The 20,782-nt window shown below is 37.6% G+C and overlaps 1 protein-coding gene across 2 annotated transcripts in view; it reads left to right on the forward strand.

The window, feature by feature from the left end:
* Positions 1 to 20,692, forward strand: part of LOC107690576 (partitioning defective 3 homolog) — a 91,788-nt gene extending 71,096 nt beyond the window's left edge. For both annotated transcript variants that reach the window (XM_016488946.1, XM_016488947.1), the window contains 3 exons: positions 14,167 to 14,284; positions 18,802 to 18,923; positions 19,569 to 20,692. In XM_016488946.1, the coding sequence (XP_016344432.1) occupies positions 14,167 to 14,284; positions 18,802 to 18,923; positions 19,569 to 19,995 (667 nt within the window). In that variant the 3' untranslated portion in view covers positions 19,996 to 20,692. The remainder of the gene's footprint in view (positions 1 to 14,166; positions 14,285 to 18,801; positions 18,924 to 19,568) is intronic.
* Positions 20,693 to 20,782: the final 90 nt, after the last annotated feature.

Here is a 20,782-nt window from a genome sequence, read left to right on the forward strand (position 1 = left end):
TGTGTGTGTGTGTGTGTGTGTGTGTGTGTGTGTGTGTGTGTGTGTGTAGCATTCTACAATTAAGGATCAAGTTTCTTATCTTTCTTATTCTATCTAGGGTGTCAAGTTCGACCATTTGCAAAGTAGATCTTGCGAAACACACCAGGTTTGAACTTATCGAAGAATTAGTAGTGAGCTGCCTTGATGTCTGCTGTCTGTCCAGGCAGCTGCCTTCTAAGCATTGTTATTTATATGCTATTATAGTATTTATTAATATTGTGATTGTAATGTTCTATTTAGATTCAATTTATTTGTATTTCTGTTTCAGTAATTGTAGTACTTCAATTTAAACTTTTTTCAGTTAGTTGCTAAAGCAACATTTCAAATGTAAAAAGTATGATTTATTTATTTCAATTAACGAAAACTTTTTCATAGTTTTAGTTGTAGTTAACAGAAATGGCATGTCATAAGTTACCGATTTGGGAAGTTACGCATTAGAAATCGTAGAAATAGCACTCCTCACATTGCTCACAAAAGGTTCCAGGTGAGTTTCACGTTAGCATGTTGCTAAGCTAAAAGCATCCCTGATAGCACACTTACATCAAGGAGACGTCTATTTGACGTCTGTATTTACATCTGCCAGTGGCGACTCGTGTGTTTTAAAATAGAGGAGGCACACTAATTGTATTGGTCTGGGATCCCTGCCGATTATTATTATTATTATTGAATGACAGCTTGGTAAATCTGTTGGCAATCAAATATTCAATATCGCTAGCATCATAAGTACTTGGTACATTATCAGCGCAGCGGCAGATGTTCAAACTAATATCACGTCATTTACATCTCTTTGATGATTGGTTGATATCAGAAGGCTAGCCTCCCTTGCGAGGGTTCTTTTCGCAACACTCCTCGGCGCTGAAAGTGAACACTCGATGCTGATTTTGGCAAACCCTTCTCTATCATTAGCGGTTGTAATTACATCAGCAGATTCGGCACATTTGCGATAGAAAAGCGGCGCCACATTCTGAGACATGAACTGAAATGAATTGTGAATTTTATTAACATTAAATCTTCCTCCTTCCATTTTCACCTCAAAATTATGGGGAAGCTGTGCCTCCCCCGACGAGCCGCTACTGACATCTGCAAGACATTTTTTAGAGTGTTTGCTCATCTGCAATACGTCTATAGGACGTTTCCTATTAGATGTCAAATAGACGTTTAGAAAATGTCTTTAAGATGTTTATCTTAAACATCCTAAATATGTCTAGCAGATGTTTGTACACAGCTGATGCTTTCCAGATGAAACGATCTTTCACAGACATCTTGCAGACATACAGTATGTGTGCTATCTGGGATGACACTCTAAAGCAAATATATTGTATAAAATAGTACTTTTCTAATTGAAGTTACCTTTTCATCTCTACTTTTGGAGTTGCTACAATGCAGGCAGCTCACTCTAGCTATCATGTGCATTTTGATGATCACAGAAATCACATGGACTGGTTCAGTTAACATAGTGTGTAGTTAAAGACAATCTTGTTTCTTATTTCAGTACAAAATGCAGCTCATTAACTTTTTTTTTTTTGCAGTCAGAGGTTTTCGTTAAACCACGTTCAGCTGCAGACAGTTTCACTGGTAATAGGCGGCTTCATATTTCAGAGAGAAGAAGTGACTCCGGTGTGACAATAAAATTGTCCCCTGCGCGCACGACTACGTTCAGATTTAATTGGTTCTGTTGTCGACGCTCGCTCTCAGTCATGCTGTGAGCTCTGCGTGTGTTTGTGCGTTTATAAGACATTAGCTTAGAAATATTATCTCACTGCCTGTGTTGTTAATGGCTGCTATAGAACGTGTCACTCAGATGAATGAGTCATTAGGAGTTTATATTCGAATGTTGTAACTCATAATCATGACTTGAATATAAATATGAGCTGATTTTATCAGAAGCACTTGGTAGGAGTTTCCTCAGCCTGTGTGTGACAGTTTAACAGGGTGTTTTCTGTAGGTCTGTTCACAGCACATGACCTGACTGACATGTGGAAAGGTACAGTGAAGTGTGCGAGGTGTTACTAACAGGCCGACTGCTGGAGTTACAGGAAGTACAGAGAGCCAATTAGAGCATTCATACCAACAGATCTCTCTCAGGCAGACTCACACCTTCTCAGTCTTTCCTGTGAAGACATTAGCCCTGCTCCAAACCCTGGCAAGCTGCCTTCTTAGGTATTATGCTGCTTTCTAAGATGCCTAATTTTGGCCAAAATTTAAAGCAGCGTTGCATACAGGTATATACTTAAAGTAGAAGACAATCCCAGAATGCTCAGTAAAATCATTCAGTCCTGAAAAATATGGCTCAAAATCTAATTCACAATGTTAGTGTTTCTGTGTGCCATGTTTGCGAGTTTTGCCGAGTTAGTAAGAGTGGGTTTGGTGACTTTTATCTCTTTATTAGAAACTAGAGAATGGTTATTGGTAGGGATGCACCGATACCACTTTTTTCAGTACTCGCCCGATACCGATACTTTTATTTTTTATTGGTGAACGATAGGATAGGATAAGTGCATGTTGCAGATTGGACTCAAACCTGCATCAACCACATTAGTACCATGGCTTAATGTGTAAGGAACTTAATGTCCCTTTCAGAAGTGAATTGAGAATGCTTTTTACATTTCAATCTGAATCCTGAATTAGAATTTGAGATAATTTAGTAAACAGGAACTACACTTCATTTGAATTTAACTTCAAGGAAGTGAAATTAAAATGATTAGAAAAATCTAATAAATTCATGTAGTCCCATTAATTAATTACTTAGAAAAATTAACTCTTGTCAAGAAAAACGTTAAAGTTGCAAGTTTTATGGGACTTGCAGATTTATAGATCATTGTGGAAAGAATTTTATTACCCAGAGATGCCATTAAAGTCATCATGAAATAAATAAGATCTATTTATTTTACAAATCCATGTTGTTGGTTTTATTGCAAATGATTCATCTGGGTTTTTTTTTTTACACCTCATGGTTTTCCAGTGAAAAACAGACTTCTCTCTCTACTTCTCCAATCTTTTAGTCCATTTAAACACATCCCTGCAAGATCGCTTTTATTTGTCTCTGTTTTTGAGTAAAACACCAACATTGTAAAATTTAGTTAACAAATACTACATAGAACCATTTTTTTCCCGATAATCTGTTACACTTGTCTTTATGCCATAATACAGAAGATAAGTTCTGTTGCCAATTCAGTTTCATTTCGACTTTAACTGTTGAACTTTCTTGGATTTCTGTAAATTGTGAACACTCATTTAGACTACAGTGCCATTAGTTTAGCAACATACTAACTCCAAGCTCTGTTGAAGTCAACAGGTGCTTATTGAAATTATAGATGTTAAGAACGAAGCTTTCTTTTTCACATAATACTCTTTTATTCCTGCATTTACTTTGCCTCTTTGTTGGTCTCACTTTAATTAGAGTTGAGACTTCTTAAATTGGCTTTATGTTGACGAACTTAAAGTTTACTTTGCTGTATCACAGACATATAAATGTTTCTGTATTTAAAACCCACTTACAATGTCAAGACACTGATCGGCAAAGCAGATCTAATGATCGGAATGGGGAATCACTCTGGTGCTATCGATCTGACACACATACACATCTCACACATGATTGTGTTAGCAGAAGTAATGAGAAATCAATAAATACTGACTCCCTTAAATGCACAGGATTAATACTATTAGAAGTCAGTACACAGCAGTACACACGCGCACACACACACACACACACACACACACAGACACACACACACACACACTCTTTGCCCGTAAACCGCTAGTCCATTAGCCTTATCTTTTGGTCACATTAATGAAAGCTCTTTACCCGCAATGCACAGTGGCGTAACCCTGGCAACCACACCACAAAAATCTGCCCACCTATGCCTGACTGTAACCATAGAAACCACACACCCTTCACTCACATTACTCCTGTAACCATGGTAACCACATGTAAACCACTATGATTGGTTCAAGAAATATGGTATTCCTTGAAGCACTTTGAAATAGCATGCAAATCATGTACATTTCATTTTTCATGGAAATGTCATTCTAGAAAATAATAGTATTAGAATGGTACCTTGCCAATTTGTATGTAGGACTTTCTGTGGGTAAAAGTTTTTGTTTCTGTGTTTTAGGGTTGCCATATTGTGCTTTTCGGAAAAAAGGGGTTATTACTTTTTAATGGTTAAAAACTTAAATAAATTTGTTAACAGCTAATGAGTCATTTAATTAATTAGTAATCATTAATCTAGGTAGCAATATACTATTTACTAGTACTTTACAATATAGTAGTTTCATAAACTTGTTAAATGTTAAAAATGTCTTGTACTGTATGTAGAATTAACATGAACTTTCATTTATAATTTTATAAAATAAGTAGGCTGTTAGTTGTTGATTGCTAATGCATTAACAACCCTTATTTTAAAGTGCTTAATTTAGTTAATTTAGCTCAGAAACTCACTTTTTGGCTAATGTGATCCTGATCGGGATGAAAGCATTTAAATTTTTGTGCAATTTTACATTTTCCTTGAATTTTACATTTACATTTTAGTCAGCAGCTCACAACTGTACCTAAAGCTGCAATGAATGAGGCGTTTTTATTTCGTTGAATGAGACGAATTCTACGACGTGACACCTGTAATCTGTTTATACAAGTGTATCCAATATTTGAATACGATTAAAAAGTAGTGACCAATAGTGTGCAGGCATTGTACATAATCAACCAGTTGTGCCGTGCGAGAAAGTGGGATCTATGAAGAGCAGTCAAAGCAATGCAAATACACTGAATGTATGAGGCCTTTATAGAGAGCACGTAAATAGGAAAACAAAGCCAAAACCCGGATATTTTAGGCAATTTAGAATTCCCGTCTGGTTGTATGTTCAGGTGTGTGTGTGTGTCCATTGAGCATTGTATACTTGATAGTTTCATGGTCCGGGGCTTTCCTGCTGACTTTAGTCCAGTAAGGGTGAGAGCAGGGCAGCTATATTTTCTCTGCTCTCTCTCAGTCTCTCAGACACTTCAGGAAAAAGCGTTTATGGACGTATTTGTGGAAATTTCACCTCTCTTGCTCCTACAGCTCGTATTGTCCCCCAGAGGACATATAAGTATCTATACTAATGTGAGAGTAATTCAATGGAGGGAATTTTCGGTTATAATCATTGAATTCTTTCAAATGTAATTACATTTTCTAGTCAGGGTTTTTTTAGAAGCAGTCCTCCTCCTTCCCATTTTACTGCCGCTTGCGTCATTATTGCTCATAGTAAGTATTAAATTTTAAGGCGTCCATGATGTTTGTGCTACAAACATGAAGGATTCTTCAAATTGTGCAGCTTGTTGAGAAAAGGTGCGCTAATTTCTTAGCCACTTGGGGGTTTAACACATACAAAACAGCGTGGCTCAAAGGATATTACACTTACAGAAACATACTTTGGCAGTATGCCTTTGTGCTTTTTTAGAATGCAAATCATATTACAATGATTTCTAAAGGATCATGTGACACTGAAGACTAGAGTAATGGCTGATGAAAATGCAGCTTTGCCATCGCAAGAATATATTACATTATAACATCTATTAAAATATAATTTATTTGAATTGTAAACATATTTCACAATATTGCTGTATTTTTTTACTGTAATTTTTTTTTTACATTATTATCAAATGAATGCAGCCTTAGTGAGCATAAGTGACTTCTTTCAAAAACATAAAAAGACAAAAATATATATTATTATATTATAATTATTCCAAACTTTTGACCATTAGTGTTTGTAGGTCTATGTGTGGATAAAAAATGGTCTCTGTGGGTTTGTAAAAAATGTTTTGTTTTTTTCACACTATTTGTTGTGGTGAATGTACTGGGGTTTATTGTTTCTTTGATTGTTTCCAACAGTCTATAGAGTCTGCATATTCACATTTTTTGCCGTCTATGGTTTTAAAAAACACGCATGCTCGAAGATGCAAACTCATCCTGAACCTGTTTTTGATTTACTTACTAATTGGACTTAAAGTGAGTGATTCCTGCAAGTGTTTCAGCAATACACAGATCAGAAACACACACGTAAACATTCTTCTGTCTTCAAAGGTGAAGTCTGACTGCCACTTTGCTACGCAGTGTCTCATGGGAGCTGAACCGCACTGCCTCCAATGGTGCTGAAATCAATCATAACTGTTTATCCGCACACATACAGGTCCCTGTGACGCTGTGTGTGAGTGTGCAAAGGCCTTTTGAGCCATTTACAAGACAGATCCCACACAAGCCTAAACTGCACCTCTGGACCTCGACCATCTGTGTATGTGTGTGTATTTGTCAAGGTCATTCTTTGATGTGACTTGAACTCGAGGCTCAATGGGCCACAAGAGCCATTCCTCACACACTGCCTGAAGAGTTTATGCTCCCGTATGTTTCAAATTAGCAGCACATCTGACAAAAAAACACAACACCATCATTTAAAAAGATACTCACTATAACCTTCAAACCCCTTTAAAGATGTTTTCCTTTTGTGTCAATGAACATCGATCCCCTTTAGGCGGAGTAACGCGACTCTCTGAAAGTCAGATGCTGAGTTAAATGCCTTGTTAAAAAGAAGTGGTGTGATTCAGAGTGCTGTACAGTGTAGAACCACAATTAAAGCATTGACAGCTCTAACATTACCAAGAGTTAATGACTTGACTTAATGGTTAATTGAAGCTGTCAGTACTGAAATACAATTTGCATGTGTAAACGTAAGGGAGGCAAAGTAAGAAAATGAACTTACAAAAAAAGTCTGTGTGTATTGTAATGTTTTCTAAAGAGATCCCTTATGCTCACCATGGCTTCATTTATTAGATTAAAACATACAGTAAAAACTGTAAAATTGTGAAATATTATTACCAATTCTCAATTTTAATATAAAATATAACTTATTGCTGTGATGGCAAAGCTGAATTTTCAGCAGCTATTAATTCAGTCTTCAGTGTTACATGATCCTTCAGAAATCATTATAATAATATGCTGATTTGCTGCTCAAATGTTTTTTAACAGAAATGTTTTGTAACAGTATAGATGTCTTATATACATATTCTATAATGTAAAAGCTGCTTGAACAATATAAATAATCAAACAGTCCATAGTTAATGTGAAAGTATCTAAGTATTTATAGTGTGTGTGTGTGTGTGTGTGTGTGTGTGTGTGTGTGAGAGCTGGTCTACATTGTAAAATTGTTTGCCACGGTCTTGGCGCCTGTTTTTTTTTGGTCACCTCACTCAGCAGAACTGTTAGCTGGCAGGACTTTATGCCTGTTCTCAATTTCCAGTGAGCAAAAATACACACATGCGCAGCTTTCACTGAGATGTGTATCTGTTTGTGTTTAAGTGTGTATCAGTGGCATTATTCCCATACAGTAATGTCTGCACATATTGTTTAACTCCCGTCCCAAGAGACCTGTCAGCTGTGAATTGCAGAAAAGCTTAACAAGAGTTTAGAGGTGGACAGTATAACCAATATATGTTTGTGTAAGAATATCAAACTTTTATATCAGGGTAATGATGTGCGTGTCTGAATTTTTGAATATTTGTTTATATTGAAATAACTTTGTTGTAGGATTTTATAATATGCTTTCTGTTGTTTCCTGTATCCACATTTTAAAATGACACTGAATATTGGCCAACTGATAAATGACCAGTTTTGACATATTTACATATAATATTTATGATATAGCCAATAACCTGTAACCTGGTATAGAAAAAGTGTACTGTTTCAAATGAGGAAAAAGCAAGACTTCTAATCTAGCTTCAAATATCAGCCTGTCAGACAGTAATTAAAAAAGAAACAATGTTATAGATCATTTCTGATATGGTTATTTTTGTTTTTATACTTTCATGTTTATCTTCCTCACAAGGTGTTGAGTGCACAGCAGCATTTGTGACAATCTTTCCATTTGTGCACTTATAGCAAGCACTGAACTGCCCAAAATAATGTGGTCTGTCCATTTCAACAGGAAGGCATGGTTACCATGGCGATAGTGAGTCTTATATGCTCTATTGGCGACTGGAGGTCTTTTAAAGTACATTAAAACCGATGTTATCATCACAATTCCTGACAACACATGCACACTGCTCTCAAAATAAATTATGACCCGTGATGAGACCATATGTCTCCAAATCTCCTTTCACATGCTAGAAGCTGTTTACATATTGATATTAGATGCCGCATTATATGCTCGGGCAGAACATTCATTCCTTTTATAAAGAGATCTGTCAGAGAGAAAGGTTTTATCTGCTCATATCTATCTTTTTGTGTATCAGTGGTTTTAAAAGCTTTGCTGTATGACTGTACGCAGAGACTTTGCATCCTCTAGATGAACCATTTCAGTAATGACTCCAGCAGATCATAACAGTCATTATAATCAGACTTCTCCCTCTATGCACCGGGCGAATGCTAGATGAGGCTGTGAAAGGACGAATGCAGTATGAGGCTTTGAGAGGGTGATTTCTAAACGAGGCTGTGAGAGGATGAATGTTGGATGAGGCTGTGAAAGGATGAATGCAGTATGAGGCTGTGAGAGGGTGATTTCTAAATGAGGCTATGAGAGAAAGTGAAAGCTAGATGAGGCTGTGAGAGGAAGAACTCTAAATGAGGCTGTGAGAGGGTGAATGCTAGATGAGGCTGTGAGAGGATGAATGTCAGATGAGGCTATGAGAGGAAGAATGTAGGATGAATTCTAGATGAGACTGAGGATAAATGTCAGATGAGGCTGTGAGAGGGTGGAGGTCAGATGAGACTGAGAGGTAGCATTCTAGATGAGGCTTTGAGGAAGAATTCTAGATTAGACTGTGAGGGGTGAACCTCAGGCTGGGAGAGGACAAATGTCAGATGAGGCTGTGAGAGAGTGAATGTCAGATGTTGTGTTACAATGGGTTGGACCCTTAATCATATCAATGATGAATTTAAAGTGAAGTGCACTTTTGATTGTGATGCACTTTCTTGACCACAAAATGGCAGCCCTTATTGAGAGCTGGAGAAAAATAATGGGGTAAATTAACAATAAGTGCCCACTTAAACTGTGTGTTTTTCAAAAGCATGTGCGTTTACCTGTGAAAAGTCCATTTAAATGGGTCTGGTTTCATCCCTTCTCACTCCCAACTCTCTTTTCTGTTCATTTAAAGTAATAAAAGAGAAGTTATTACTATGTTGTCATTTTCATTCATGGTTGGTTGTGTATTGATTATTTTGACCTGATTCTGGTGCTTTGAGCTCACAGCTGTTAGATGAAAATGCCAGGAGAATGTGGAACACTGTTGAAAGTGCTGATCTTTAAAAGCATACGCCATCCTAAATGAAAATTCTATAATTTGCTCACCCTTCCCTTGGGGAAGTCGTGGCCTAATGGTTAGAGAGTTGGACTTAAGCTTAAGGTTGCAGGTTCAAGTCTCATACCGGCAGGGGTTGTTCCAAACCTGCATGATTTCTTTCTTCAGTAGAACACAAAAGAAGATAGTTTGAGAAATGTCTCCATGTTTTTGTCCATACAATAGATCCCGTGTCCTTTGGTTCCCAGTGTTCTTCAAAATATCTTATTTTGTGTTCCACAGAAGACAAAGTCATACAGGTTTGGAATGACATGAGTTTTGGTTCGAATATCCCTTTAAGAGGTCCATTTTGTTAGTTCTACTTTAGAATCTCATACACCTTTACCTTAACATCTAAAATGCCTTTAATATCAGCTAATCATGATGAACACAGACTAACTCAAATCATAAGAGCTCCTAAAAGAGAGATTTATGCACTTTTATAATAATTTATGAATAAATTTTTTTTCCTTTCAAGATGTCGCCAAAGTTAGATTTTTTTTTTTTTTTCAGATTTACCTGATTTCTGGCTGTAATTTTGTCGATTTTTATACATTTTTAATCTATTTTAAGCATTTCATCATACGTACACACAAACATACATTTATGTATTATGGTAATGTTTATGTCTCACACAGAAGCAAACAAACTAGTTATATGGGCATACACAAATGAGGAATGCTGCATTTTCATAATTGATTAGATTTTCTGCTGTTATAATTATTTTATAGTCATCTGTCAGATTTGAAGTATTGAATGGACTGTTGCGTGTTATTTTGTGGGTTTGTAGAGTAACGTCTTTAACAGGTCACACACAAACTTTTCTACTCAAACATGACTGCTAAATACGCTCCTCTATGTGTCATAAGTGAATGTGTGTGTAATTCCGGTGAGTCTCTCAGTCTGATCTGAGAGTTATGCCACTTTTTTAGTTGGCTTTGGCTTGGCTTTTAAATGGCTCCAGCTGTTGGCAGTGAAAAAAGCAATCTCATGGTGGGGTCAAAGGGACATCCTGTCCGGCTTATACCATATATATGTGTATATATACGCATTCGCCCTGAAAAAAAGAAAAAAGAAAAAAACTGAACAAATGTGTTTGTCAATGCAGCTGACAATGGAAACGTAATTTCGCACAGGTAATGTTACTGCTCAACCCTCTACATTGCGAGTAAATCACTCGCATATGCGACTAAATCTTACTCCGGGCGACTAAATAATGTCTAACATTAGCCATTGGCTAATAAATTCTTAGATTTTACTCGCCAGTATGTGTGTGAGAGCCGTTCAACACAGATTTTCACTCGATAAACACGCTGACTCTCCGTCAAGCGATCTGTACTATTTGGATGCGCTCAATGGATCATGTCATGTACTCAATGGATGCGCAGTATGTAGCACGCAGCGCACCTGTATTTGACGTACCGTAAACTAGTGTGAAGGCGCACGACTCGCCGTCGCTTTACTGATAGCGCTGTGTTTCTCACACATGCAAAGAGAGAGAGCGAGAGTCTTGCATACCACGCTGAATCGACGCGCTACATGTAAACCATATTCTTTGTTGTATTTTCCTGTCAAAATAACAAAGTAACTATCTGTATATAAAAACAATCGAAGTCTATGTAATGTCCCCGTGTGTGTGTGTGTGTGTGTGTAAGTGTGTAAAATAGTATATCCGTCTGGCGAGTAAACAAAAAGATTTACTAGCCATTGGCGATTATATTGCCAAGGTGTGCGTAGAGGGTTGCTGCTGCGTCAGCACGTGCATGCACACTCACACTGACTTTCTTTGTTCATCTGGGCATTGTAATGCATTTAGATGTTGCAAGGTTTTTCTTTTAGCCTTTCCGGAAACATTACAGCAGTTCTTCATTGATTCTCTTATTGAATTAAATGGCTCCATGGTGTTGATGTATTTGTGTATTTTTGATGAGTTTGTATTGATTGGTGTATGTTTTAGATCAGGTCTAAGTGTTTCAATGCCAAGAGAAAGAGTTCAGTTGGGGTTTTAGAGCGAATATTTGACCTATGTATTTTTATGTGTATGTGTCAGTGGCGCAGCTGCTGAATCTGCACCGCCATGGCAAATGTGAGAAATTATATTTCTGTTGGGAGTTTGCAGTCTGAAATGTGATGAGATACAAAGACCTGGGTGCTGCGAAATAATGTTAAGCATTGCTGGACTCAAAAACAACTATATAATGTGACTAGTATAGTCTGACTCACAAACAAATTACTCTTACAAACCAGTTGTTTTAAGAAATTGGACTAAAAAGCTCTCACGTTACAGCTGATTTGTATCAGTCAAATGAATCCTTCACTAAAATGACTGTCAAAGCAAACACTGAATTAACAACATGCATTGAACCGCAAGTCTTGTTCTTTCAGTTGAAATGAAGGAAATGATACATGTACAAAAAGTTTCATTCATTAAAAAAGTGACGTACTGATTGTTACTTTGACATTTTTGTTAAAGATTTATCTATCTATCCATCTACACACCCACACACACACACAGACAATAGCACCCCAACCATTTTACCGTTTGTATCACTCCGCTTGCGGTATTTCTCCCAGTGAGTGTCATGGCGGAGGCCAAATCCACTATAATTTTGTAAATAATACTGTTTTTGTGTCACGTAATGTAGTTTTAAGAGTTTTTAGGCAAGAATGTACTTTAGACTTCAAATATGCAGTTTGTTAATAAAAATAACGTCTATTCGAAAATTTGCAGCCTCACCTCGGCCAGATCTTCTGGAATTTGCCAGTAGCCCCTCACTGCAGAACAAAGATCCAGGGGGCGGGGTTGGATCCACATCTTAGGGGGTGGAGATGGGTGGGTTTAGGGATCAGGGGGTGGAGACGGGTAGGTTTAGGTATATGTAAGGTGGGAGGAGTTGGAGCATTGGCCCTCCAGGGCAAGATTTGAGGAACCCTGCTATAGGGGTTAAACATGAGATATAATTTGTTTTGGGTAAATCTAACGGGCAGTCTTTGGTCTCATTAATTTAATATTTGTTCCAGAGTAAGTAGCTTTGGCTGAGGGTAAAATCTCATATTATATTTTATGTAACTTTAATGCTGTATGTTATATACGCTGCCTTTGTACTTTTGACTGAATTGCCTAGCAACTTTTATGATGGCTGTTGTTGTTGTTTTAGTCAATATTATTATTCAATAAATAATATTTTACATAAATAATAGTAGTATTTAATTATAGTATTTAGTATTGAGAAATGTTCATGATGGTGATTTTTAGAGATGCACCGATCGATCGGCGAGGGATCGGAATCGGCCGATTTTCCTCATGATCGGCTCGGATCGGTGATCGGTCGGTCAGTCTCACTTCTTTCCGATTTCGAACCAATCCGTTTTGTTACCAGCGGCACAGGCAATAACATCAGCCGCGCATTCTCACTCTCATCTCTCCGACGACGCCTTCTCTCTCACACACGTCTCATTCGCTCCGGTTAAATAGTGCTTGTATTGCGCATTATAGTCATTCCCGCAGGTTTCACGCTTATACCAAACGCGCGCGCACCACCACTGATCTATATTAGTGGAGCGCACAATCCGCGCTCAGTCTCAAACAGCTTGTGAGCCACAAATACCAAAATGAGTGGCTAACTGCTAAAACGTTCAAATACATACAAAATTGTCAAAATACCCGTCTTAGCGAGTATCCAGTTTTGGAACGTTAAATAGTTGAGAAAGAGAACGCATGTTGTGTAACAGTATATTGGGTCCGTGGATAAACTCTTAAAGGGACCGCAGTCCAATATACCTGCTGCTGTCTGTCATGTTAATCAAAGAACAAAAGACAAAGAAAATCATTTTCTGCTCTTGACTGAATACGTTTTATAACTTTAATGGTAAGCATTAATCTGTATTTAATTTTTACAATGAAGACTACAGAAATTAAAGTAATCAAATGTAAAATAACACATCCAGTTATTTTACATTTGATTACTTTAATTTCTGTAGTCTTAATTGTACAAATTAAATACAGATTAATGCTTACCATTAAAGTTATCAAATGTAAAATAACACTGGATGTGTTATTTTACATTTGATTTATATATATACACAAATATAGAAGATAAAACAAGTTGTAGTAAATAAAACAAAGATTATTGGTGTACATTTAACAAGAAAATGCTATTTCAGTCTTTCTACTTCAAACTTTCATGATTACTTGCAGCTTCTTTGTAATTATTTGTGAAATTACTAGTAATTTCTGAGTGAAAATTGTTCTGCACCATTTCTATATATATTCATATTCATATTAGAAACACATGCATGTTTTCTGATTAGTCTGCATTCTTAAATCATCTTGAGTCATCTTCTATGACAAAGTTTATATGGCGTCTGTGTGTTTTAAACTGGACATCTGCTCATGTGTAAAAAGCCCCACTTGCTGTCCTCTATATCGTAAACACTCAACATGTGATTGACATTTTAATAAGAGTAAATCTGTCTGGTTCTTTCTCACACACACACACACACACACACATCTATACTGTAATGTAAGCTGCCACTTGTCCGTGTCTGGTGAATTCTGCTGCGGGCTTTACTGATCTGATCTTGTGGAGCATAGTAGCATAGAGAGACCGTGTTTGTTACCCATGTAGGTATCTGGACCATCTGTTCACCGTGTGTGACACCTTGATCTTTGTTCTCATAAAGGTAGTGGAGCGTAACTAGATGACCTTTTAGACAGGGTCACACTTCCAACACCTGTCGTTCCAGAGAGAATAGGATCAAAGGGATTATGATGTAATGTTCTAATGTGTCATCATGTGCCCTCTTCCTCCTGCTCCTAACAGGCTGACGCCCAGCAACCATGACCGAATCCAGCGCTTACGCCAGGAGTTCCAGCAGGTCAGGCAGGAAGATGCGGAGCCAGATGATCGCCACCGTGCCTACAGCTTGGAGCAGCCCTGGGTGAGTGTGTGAGCTGTGTATAATCGGCCAAGAAAATTGCAATCGGTGCATCTCTAGTGATTTTAGTTACATTATTACAAGAGACTGTTTTTGTGAGTGAGTCAGCAGCAGTAAAGACTTTTGAAAGAGACTGAAACAGGGTTGTAAACAAGTAAGTTATTTTTACTTTCAACAACACCTTGTAAGATGCGGCCAACAAATGCAGTGAGCAGTGCCATCATCGGAAATCACCTTTAACAGATGAAAGGATAATACAACAAAGATATCGCTTTCCTCAGCAGACATTCAAACTAATGTTTTATTGTGAATATTAGATCGAGCTGAAGAATGAATGCTGTATCAGATGCAAGTAATCACACTCGCTCAATCCATCTCTCTCTCATAATACTCTACATAATACAGTGAGCTTTTAATACAGTAATACAAAAAGCTTTCAATGAAGCAACTCAACGTTCCTTCGTTACTAGCTCTAAAGTGACATTTTCGAATTAGTAACAGTTTGGGCTCAGCTGTTAAACTATCAAACTGAGATTTGTATCTGTGGTGTAAAGTAGTAGTTTGCACAAAAGAGGGTTTTTAAAGACACACTGTTGTTATTTCTTATGTTGTTACTTCTTATGTAACTGTTGTATAAACGCAATATCACACTTGTAGCACTGCGATATGGCTGTATATCGGCACACTGTGATTAACTACAGCACTCGTGGCCTCATGCCTATGGCAGAATCACAGCCATGCCGATATACAGCCATAACGCACTGCTACTCGTGATATTGCTCATATATATATATATATATATATATATATACAAATATAGAAGATAAAACAAGTTGTAGTAAATAAAACAAAGATTATTGGTGTACATTTAACAAGAAAATGCTATTTCAGTCTTTCTACTTCAAACTTTCATGATTACTTGCAGCTTCTTTGTAATTATTTGTGAAATTACTAGTAATTTCTGAGTGAAAATTGTTCTGCACCATTTCTATATATATTCATATTCATATTAGAAACACATGCATGTTTTCTGATTAGTCTGCATTCTTAAATCATCTTGAGTCATCTTCTATGACAAAGTTTATATGGCGTCTGTGTGTTTTAAACTGGACATCTGCTCATGTGTAAAAAGCCCCACTTGCTGTCCTCTATATCGTAAACACTCAACATGTGATTGACATTTTAATAAGAGTAAATCTGTCTGGTTCTTTCTCACACACACACACACACACACACATCTATACTGTAATGTAAGCTGCCACTTGTCCGTGTCTGGTGAATTCTGCTGCGGGCTTTACTGATCTGATCTTGTGGAGCATAGTAGCATAGAGAGACCGTGTTTGTTACCCATGTAGGTATCTGGACCATCTGTTCACCGTGTGTGACACCTTGATCTTTGTTCTCATAAAGGTAGTGGAGCGTAACTAGATGACCTTTTAGACAGGGTCACACTTCCAACACCTGTCGTTCCAGAGAGAATAGGATCAAAGGGATTATGATGTAATGTTCTAATGTGTCATCATGTGCCCTCTTCCTCCTGCTCCTAACAGGCTGACGCCCAGCAACCATGACCGAATCCAGCGCTTACGCCAGGAGTTCCAGCAGGTCAGGCAGGAAGATGCGGAGCCAGATGATCGCCACCGTGCCTACAGCTTGGAGCAGCCCTGGGTGAGTGTGTGAGCTGTGTATGTGCACCCATGATCACTGGACGTACGCCCCATGGTCTCTGGGAGCTCCCAGGAAGGATAAGACTAAGTCCAAGGACTGGAGCGGTTACATATACGACCTCCAGGCCTGGGCTAATACTAACTGCTAACCTGAGACCACTGCATGCAGGAGCATGTCACCTCTGACACTGACATTATCAGCTAACAATGCTAACATCACCATGTGTTCATCCATCTGGACTGTTCACCCATCCATTCATCTGTTCAACCATATCACAGCTGTCATGACTTCAGCAGATCATGAATTAAGGCAAGAACTGCGATTGGCTAAATGTATGTCTGCAAGATAGAAGAGTGTGTGTGTGTGTGTGTGTGTATCTGAGTATAAAAATGAATGTTTTTAGACTGAAATTGTTTAGTATTAACGTAACGAATTAAAATCCAGATCATTAGAATCTGGATTGAGTGTGAACTCAATATGATGATCTGGATTTAGGTCAATTTAAACCTTTATGCCTATAAAATGGAGCAGAAAGTCCTAATAAAGGGATAGTTCACCCAAAAATGAAAATTCTTTCATGATTTACTCATGTTGTTCCCAACATGTATGACTTTACTTCTGTGAAACTCAAAATACGATTTTTTTTTTCTTCCATGCAATGAAATTCATTTGTTGTGGACCATATTCAAGTTCCCCTATCCTAGTTCAAGCATTCCTAAGATAACTTATCTTTTGTTCCACAGAAGAAATAAAGTAATACAGGTTTGAAACAATTGAGTAAATGATGATGGAATATACATTTTTGGGTAAACGATCTCTTTAAGTCAGGAATGAGTTGCACTTCAAGATCATTTCAGAAACACTTCTGTGTAGATTTTTTTTTTTACGTTATTGATTTGTAATAATTTTTCCAGGGAGAGAGTTTCAATGAACTGTTACACGCGGTATTATGTGTATTTTCCTTAATGTAAATTTCTCTTTTTAAATTTTCCATTCACTCAACTTTAATGTATGGAATTATTTTTGTTGTTTCGCTTTGTAATGGTAGTGATTATGTAACTGTATTAAATAACATCTTAAATGTCCTTTTTCATCCCCAATTTTTTCCCAGTTTTCAAAAAACCCCATGATAACCTTTTTTTTACTATGCCTAAAAACCTTTTTTGTAAAGCAAAAGGCAACAGAATAAAGATGGGTGGTTTGCTTTAATGAGCCTTTGAGTCTAAGAGTTTCTGTAGCTGAATCAAATCCAGTTCAGGTGTGTTTCAAACACGTCCATCATTTCTTCATGGAATTTTTCTCTGAGAGAGATGACTGGTGAGAATAAATGGAAAAATTTCCACTTTTTCCTGATCACTAACCATTTGTTGTGAGTGCTTGTGTGTCAACGTTAACATCATCGGCTGTTATAAATCTCATACCGTTAATGAATTCGTATCAGACCTTTAATGCCATAATCTGTTTAGCAAAGAAATGGTACATTCCTGTGACACTGATGTTGTTTTAGGCAGTGAAGTGTGTGTGCGTATTAATGAACTGGGCTAACTCCACACATCCTTCAACACCTCTGTCTCCACGGCAACATGACTGGCAAGCTGTGTCAATCAATCCCAGCATGCTGTTCTCCTTCATTAGAGTTAATGGAAATCTCCGTGTGGATCGGCTCGTGATTGAGCATGCCTGGGACAGCATTCATCTGTTTGACTGAGCGTGACGAGAGCAGGGAACTCAATGTAAATGTTGCCATAAATGAAACGCATTCTTATGGGTCATGAGCAATTTACCGCATTTGCACTTTTCTGAGTACAGAACAAAGCAGTCAGTGTGTGTGTGAGAGAGAGGCGGTGTTAAATGAGTCTTTTATTGTTTATAATTACACCCTCATGTTCTGTGCCAACCAAGTGTGAATGTGTGTGTGGGATTTCTTAATGAATTACATTAGAGAAGTTCTTCATTATATTATCACCACAAATCCTACTCAACATAAAATGTACTAATATTCACTTAATGTTCATCTAGCATTCACCTAACATCCAGCTAACATTTATCTAACATTCATCTATGGTCTGCTGTGTGTGTCCTCATTCCAGCCTCACCTTTGTGTCCATAATGTATGTTAGATGAGCTTCTATAGTTTAAATGGTAGAGCATGTCGCTAGCAATGCCGAGGTCATGGGCTTGATTCCCAAGAATCATAAAAATTGATGAACATAAACCTTGAATGCACTGTAAATCACTGGATCTTAGAGGAAAAAAAACTAGAACCACAGGAGATGAAAAATATATCAGGGTTTATAATTATCAAATATTTTAAGTAGAATTTTATAAATAATTTTAATGTATGTACATTTATATAGTAAATAATTTTCTAATTAAATTTTCATTTTAAATAGACAAATCAGATATTTGCCTATACTTAAGTTTTTGTTTTCATTTGCATATTGTTCTTTTGGGAATTATATCTTTTTAATGATGTGGTCATTTGAATAATGAGTGCTAATTTTTATTATAATTATTGAGGACCATAATGTAGCTGTAATTTTATTATGAAGAGTAATAACTAACTCCATGAATATTTTATGGGTTATAATCTACTCTAATGGTTTCATTAACAGCAGTAATGCGCCAAAGGTCATAGGGCTGGTAATAATGTCACATTCAAACGCACATGTCTGCACAAATGTCACAGACCTATACACAAAAACATCTCTGAAACCTGGTAAATGCTTAGCTTGAGTGTGTGTGTCTATTCGTTCTTAATGATCTTTCCATAACTCAGTCTCTTTCAAGCTTTTCTCTACTGAACTTTTACCTGTTTGTGTTAAATGGACATGTTAATAACTGTGTTACAGTCCAACTGCAGCTCACAGACATCATCTGGCCGACACTCAGTGTCTGTGGAGGTGCAGTTACAGAGGCAGGAAGCCAGAGAAGCTTTCACACATGCTCAGAGACAGTACAGCTCTCTGCCACGGTACGTGTTGAAGTACTAAAATAACTAAAAACTGAAATAATAAGTCATAAGAGCTATATAGATATATTATCTGTGTACTATATAGATAAAACAAAAGCTAATAAAAATGACAACAACAAAATTACTACAACTGACAAAAATTAAAATAGAAAACAGAAAAAAAAGTTAAATGCCAAGAGTAAATCTAATTTTAAAATATATGAAGATATAAAACAGTTCTTTTAAATTGTATTAATATTTTACAATATTACTTTTTTATTGTATTTTTTATTGTGTAAATGCAGCCTTCTTTAAAAAAAAAAAACACAAAACATCTTACCAAACCCATACTTTTGAAAAGAAGTGTATATTTGAATAGTAGTTTAAATTTGTACAACAAAATCCAACCTTTCTCTTTAAGCAAAATAGGCAATAAATAAATACATATATTTTCTTCCACCAAAATTACTCCTTCTTATGGTTTAATAGGAATTGGCTGGATTTTATTCATTTTGAAAGCTGTCAAGTGTGGTTTGGACTGTGGTGTAAAAAAAATCTTTCGTATGTCTCAGCTCTACTTCCTGTTTCAATAGGAACAAACTATTAATGTCTTAATGTCATGTGCACACACAGCATCTCACCTTGCCCATTTCTCCCTGTGTGTAGCCATCCTCGTAAGACACCCACCCCAGCCTCAGAGAGGGAGTGGGAGAGAATGTGTCCAGCCGGAGATGGTTTCCAGGCAGCCAAAGACAGTGGCCATTACTCCAGCTACCAGGGACCTTGTTCCGTCCCGCGGACCGTTCCTCGTCCTGGCTGCAGGAATGGCCTCTCTGCTCCCCCAGGAGCCGGTGGTTCCTCGGTGGGTGGCGGCTACAATGCACGTGTCCTCCTGGAGGCCCAGGAGCTCCTGCGACAAGAACAGAGACGCAGGGAGCAGGAAATGAAAGGAAGAGGCCCATCAATGCGGTTGGACTACGAATCCCAGGATTCCAAAGGGCCCCACAGACAGGACGTCCCACCTTCCCCTTCCCAGGTTGTCCGACTCAGCCGCATACACACACCTGAGAAAACACGCCCATTTTTGTCATGAGAAAAAAGGACAACACTTTCTTCAATTTTTGAAGAGGCAAATGGCTCACAAATACATACAATTATTTGTGTGCCAGTAGTGCAGAGACTCCTCAAGTGCCTTTTCTTTATGAGGTCACCGTGGTCCCGCCCAATCTGACAGCTCATTGGTGTGTCCAGAGGCAAGAAGTCTCTTGATTCGCTGTGAAGACCTTCAAGCTCTGACAATCAGCCTGACACTGACCTGTTCCTCTGAAAAAAAAAAAAACGTTGTAGAACACAATCTAAATGAGCAGTTTTCCTGCTTTGCACAGGTTTGGATGAAGTTTTGTGAAATAAAGCTTTTTTTAAACTAAGATTTATCAGATGAATTCTTAAACATCAGGTAAAAGTTATCAGTTAAACTCGTATTTGATGTCGCTAGTAGGGGAAAAGGTGGGACTGAGTACAGGTGGCCCAGCAAACCTAGCAATTCCACTGGATGTTGTCACATGTTTAAAGAACTTGACAAATCTAGGTACAAAACACACAGTCAGAGTGACGGACTCCTGGGAATCCAGCAAAAAGAGAAAATCCCAAAAATGCAATGGAAAAGAAGAGAGAAAGGAAATGGGGTCACAGATAGCAGGTCATTAATTGATGCTTCTCATTCAATTTTTAGAGCTCTTTCACACACAGACACAACCCACGACCCACTTCACACACAGACACAACCCACGACCCACTGCTGCCTGCCGTGTGTGTGTGTGTGTGTGTGTGTGTGTGTGTGTGTGTGTGTGTGTGTGTGTGAGAGAAAGAGAGTGAATGTC

The sequence above is a fragment of the Sinocyclocheilus anshuiensis genome, unplaced genomic scaffold, assembly GCF_001515605.1.
Source record: "Sinocyclocheilus anshuiensis isolate Anshui unplaced genomic scaffold, SAMN03320099.WGS_v1.1 scaffold2347, whole genome shotgun sequence".
Classification (NCBI taxonomy): domain Eukaryota; kingdom Metazoa; phylum Chordata; class Actinopteri; order Cypriniformes; family Cyprinidae; genus Sinocyclocheilus; species Sinocyclocheilus anshuiensis.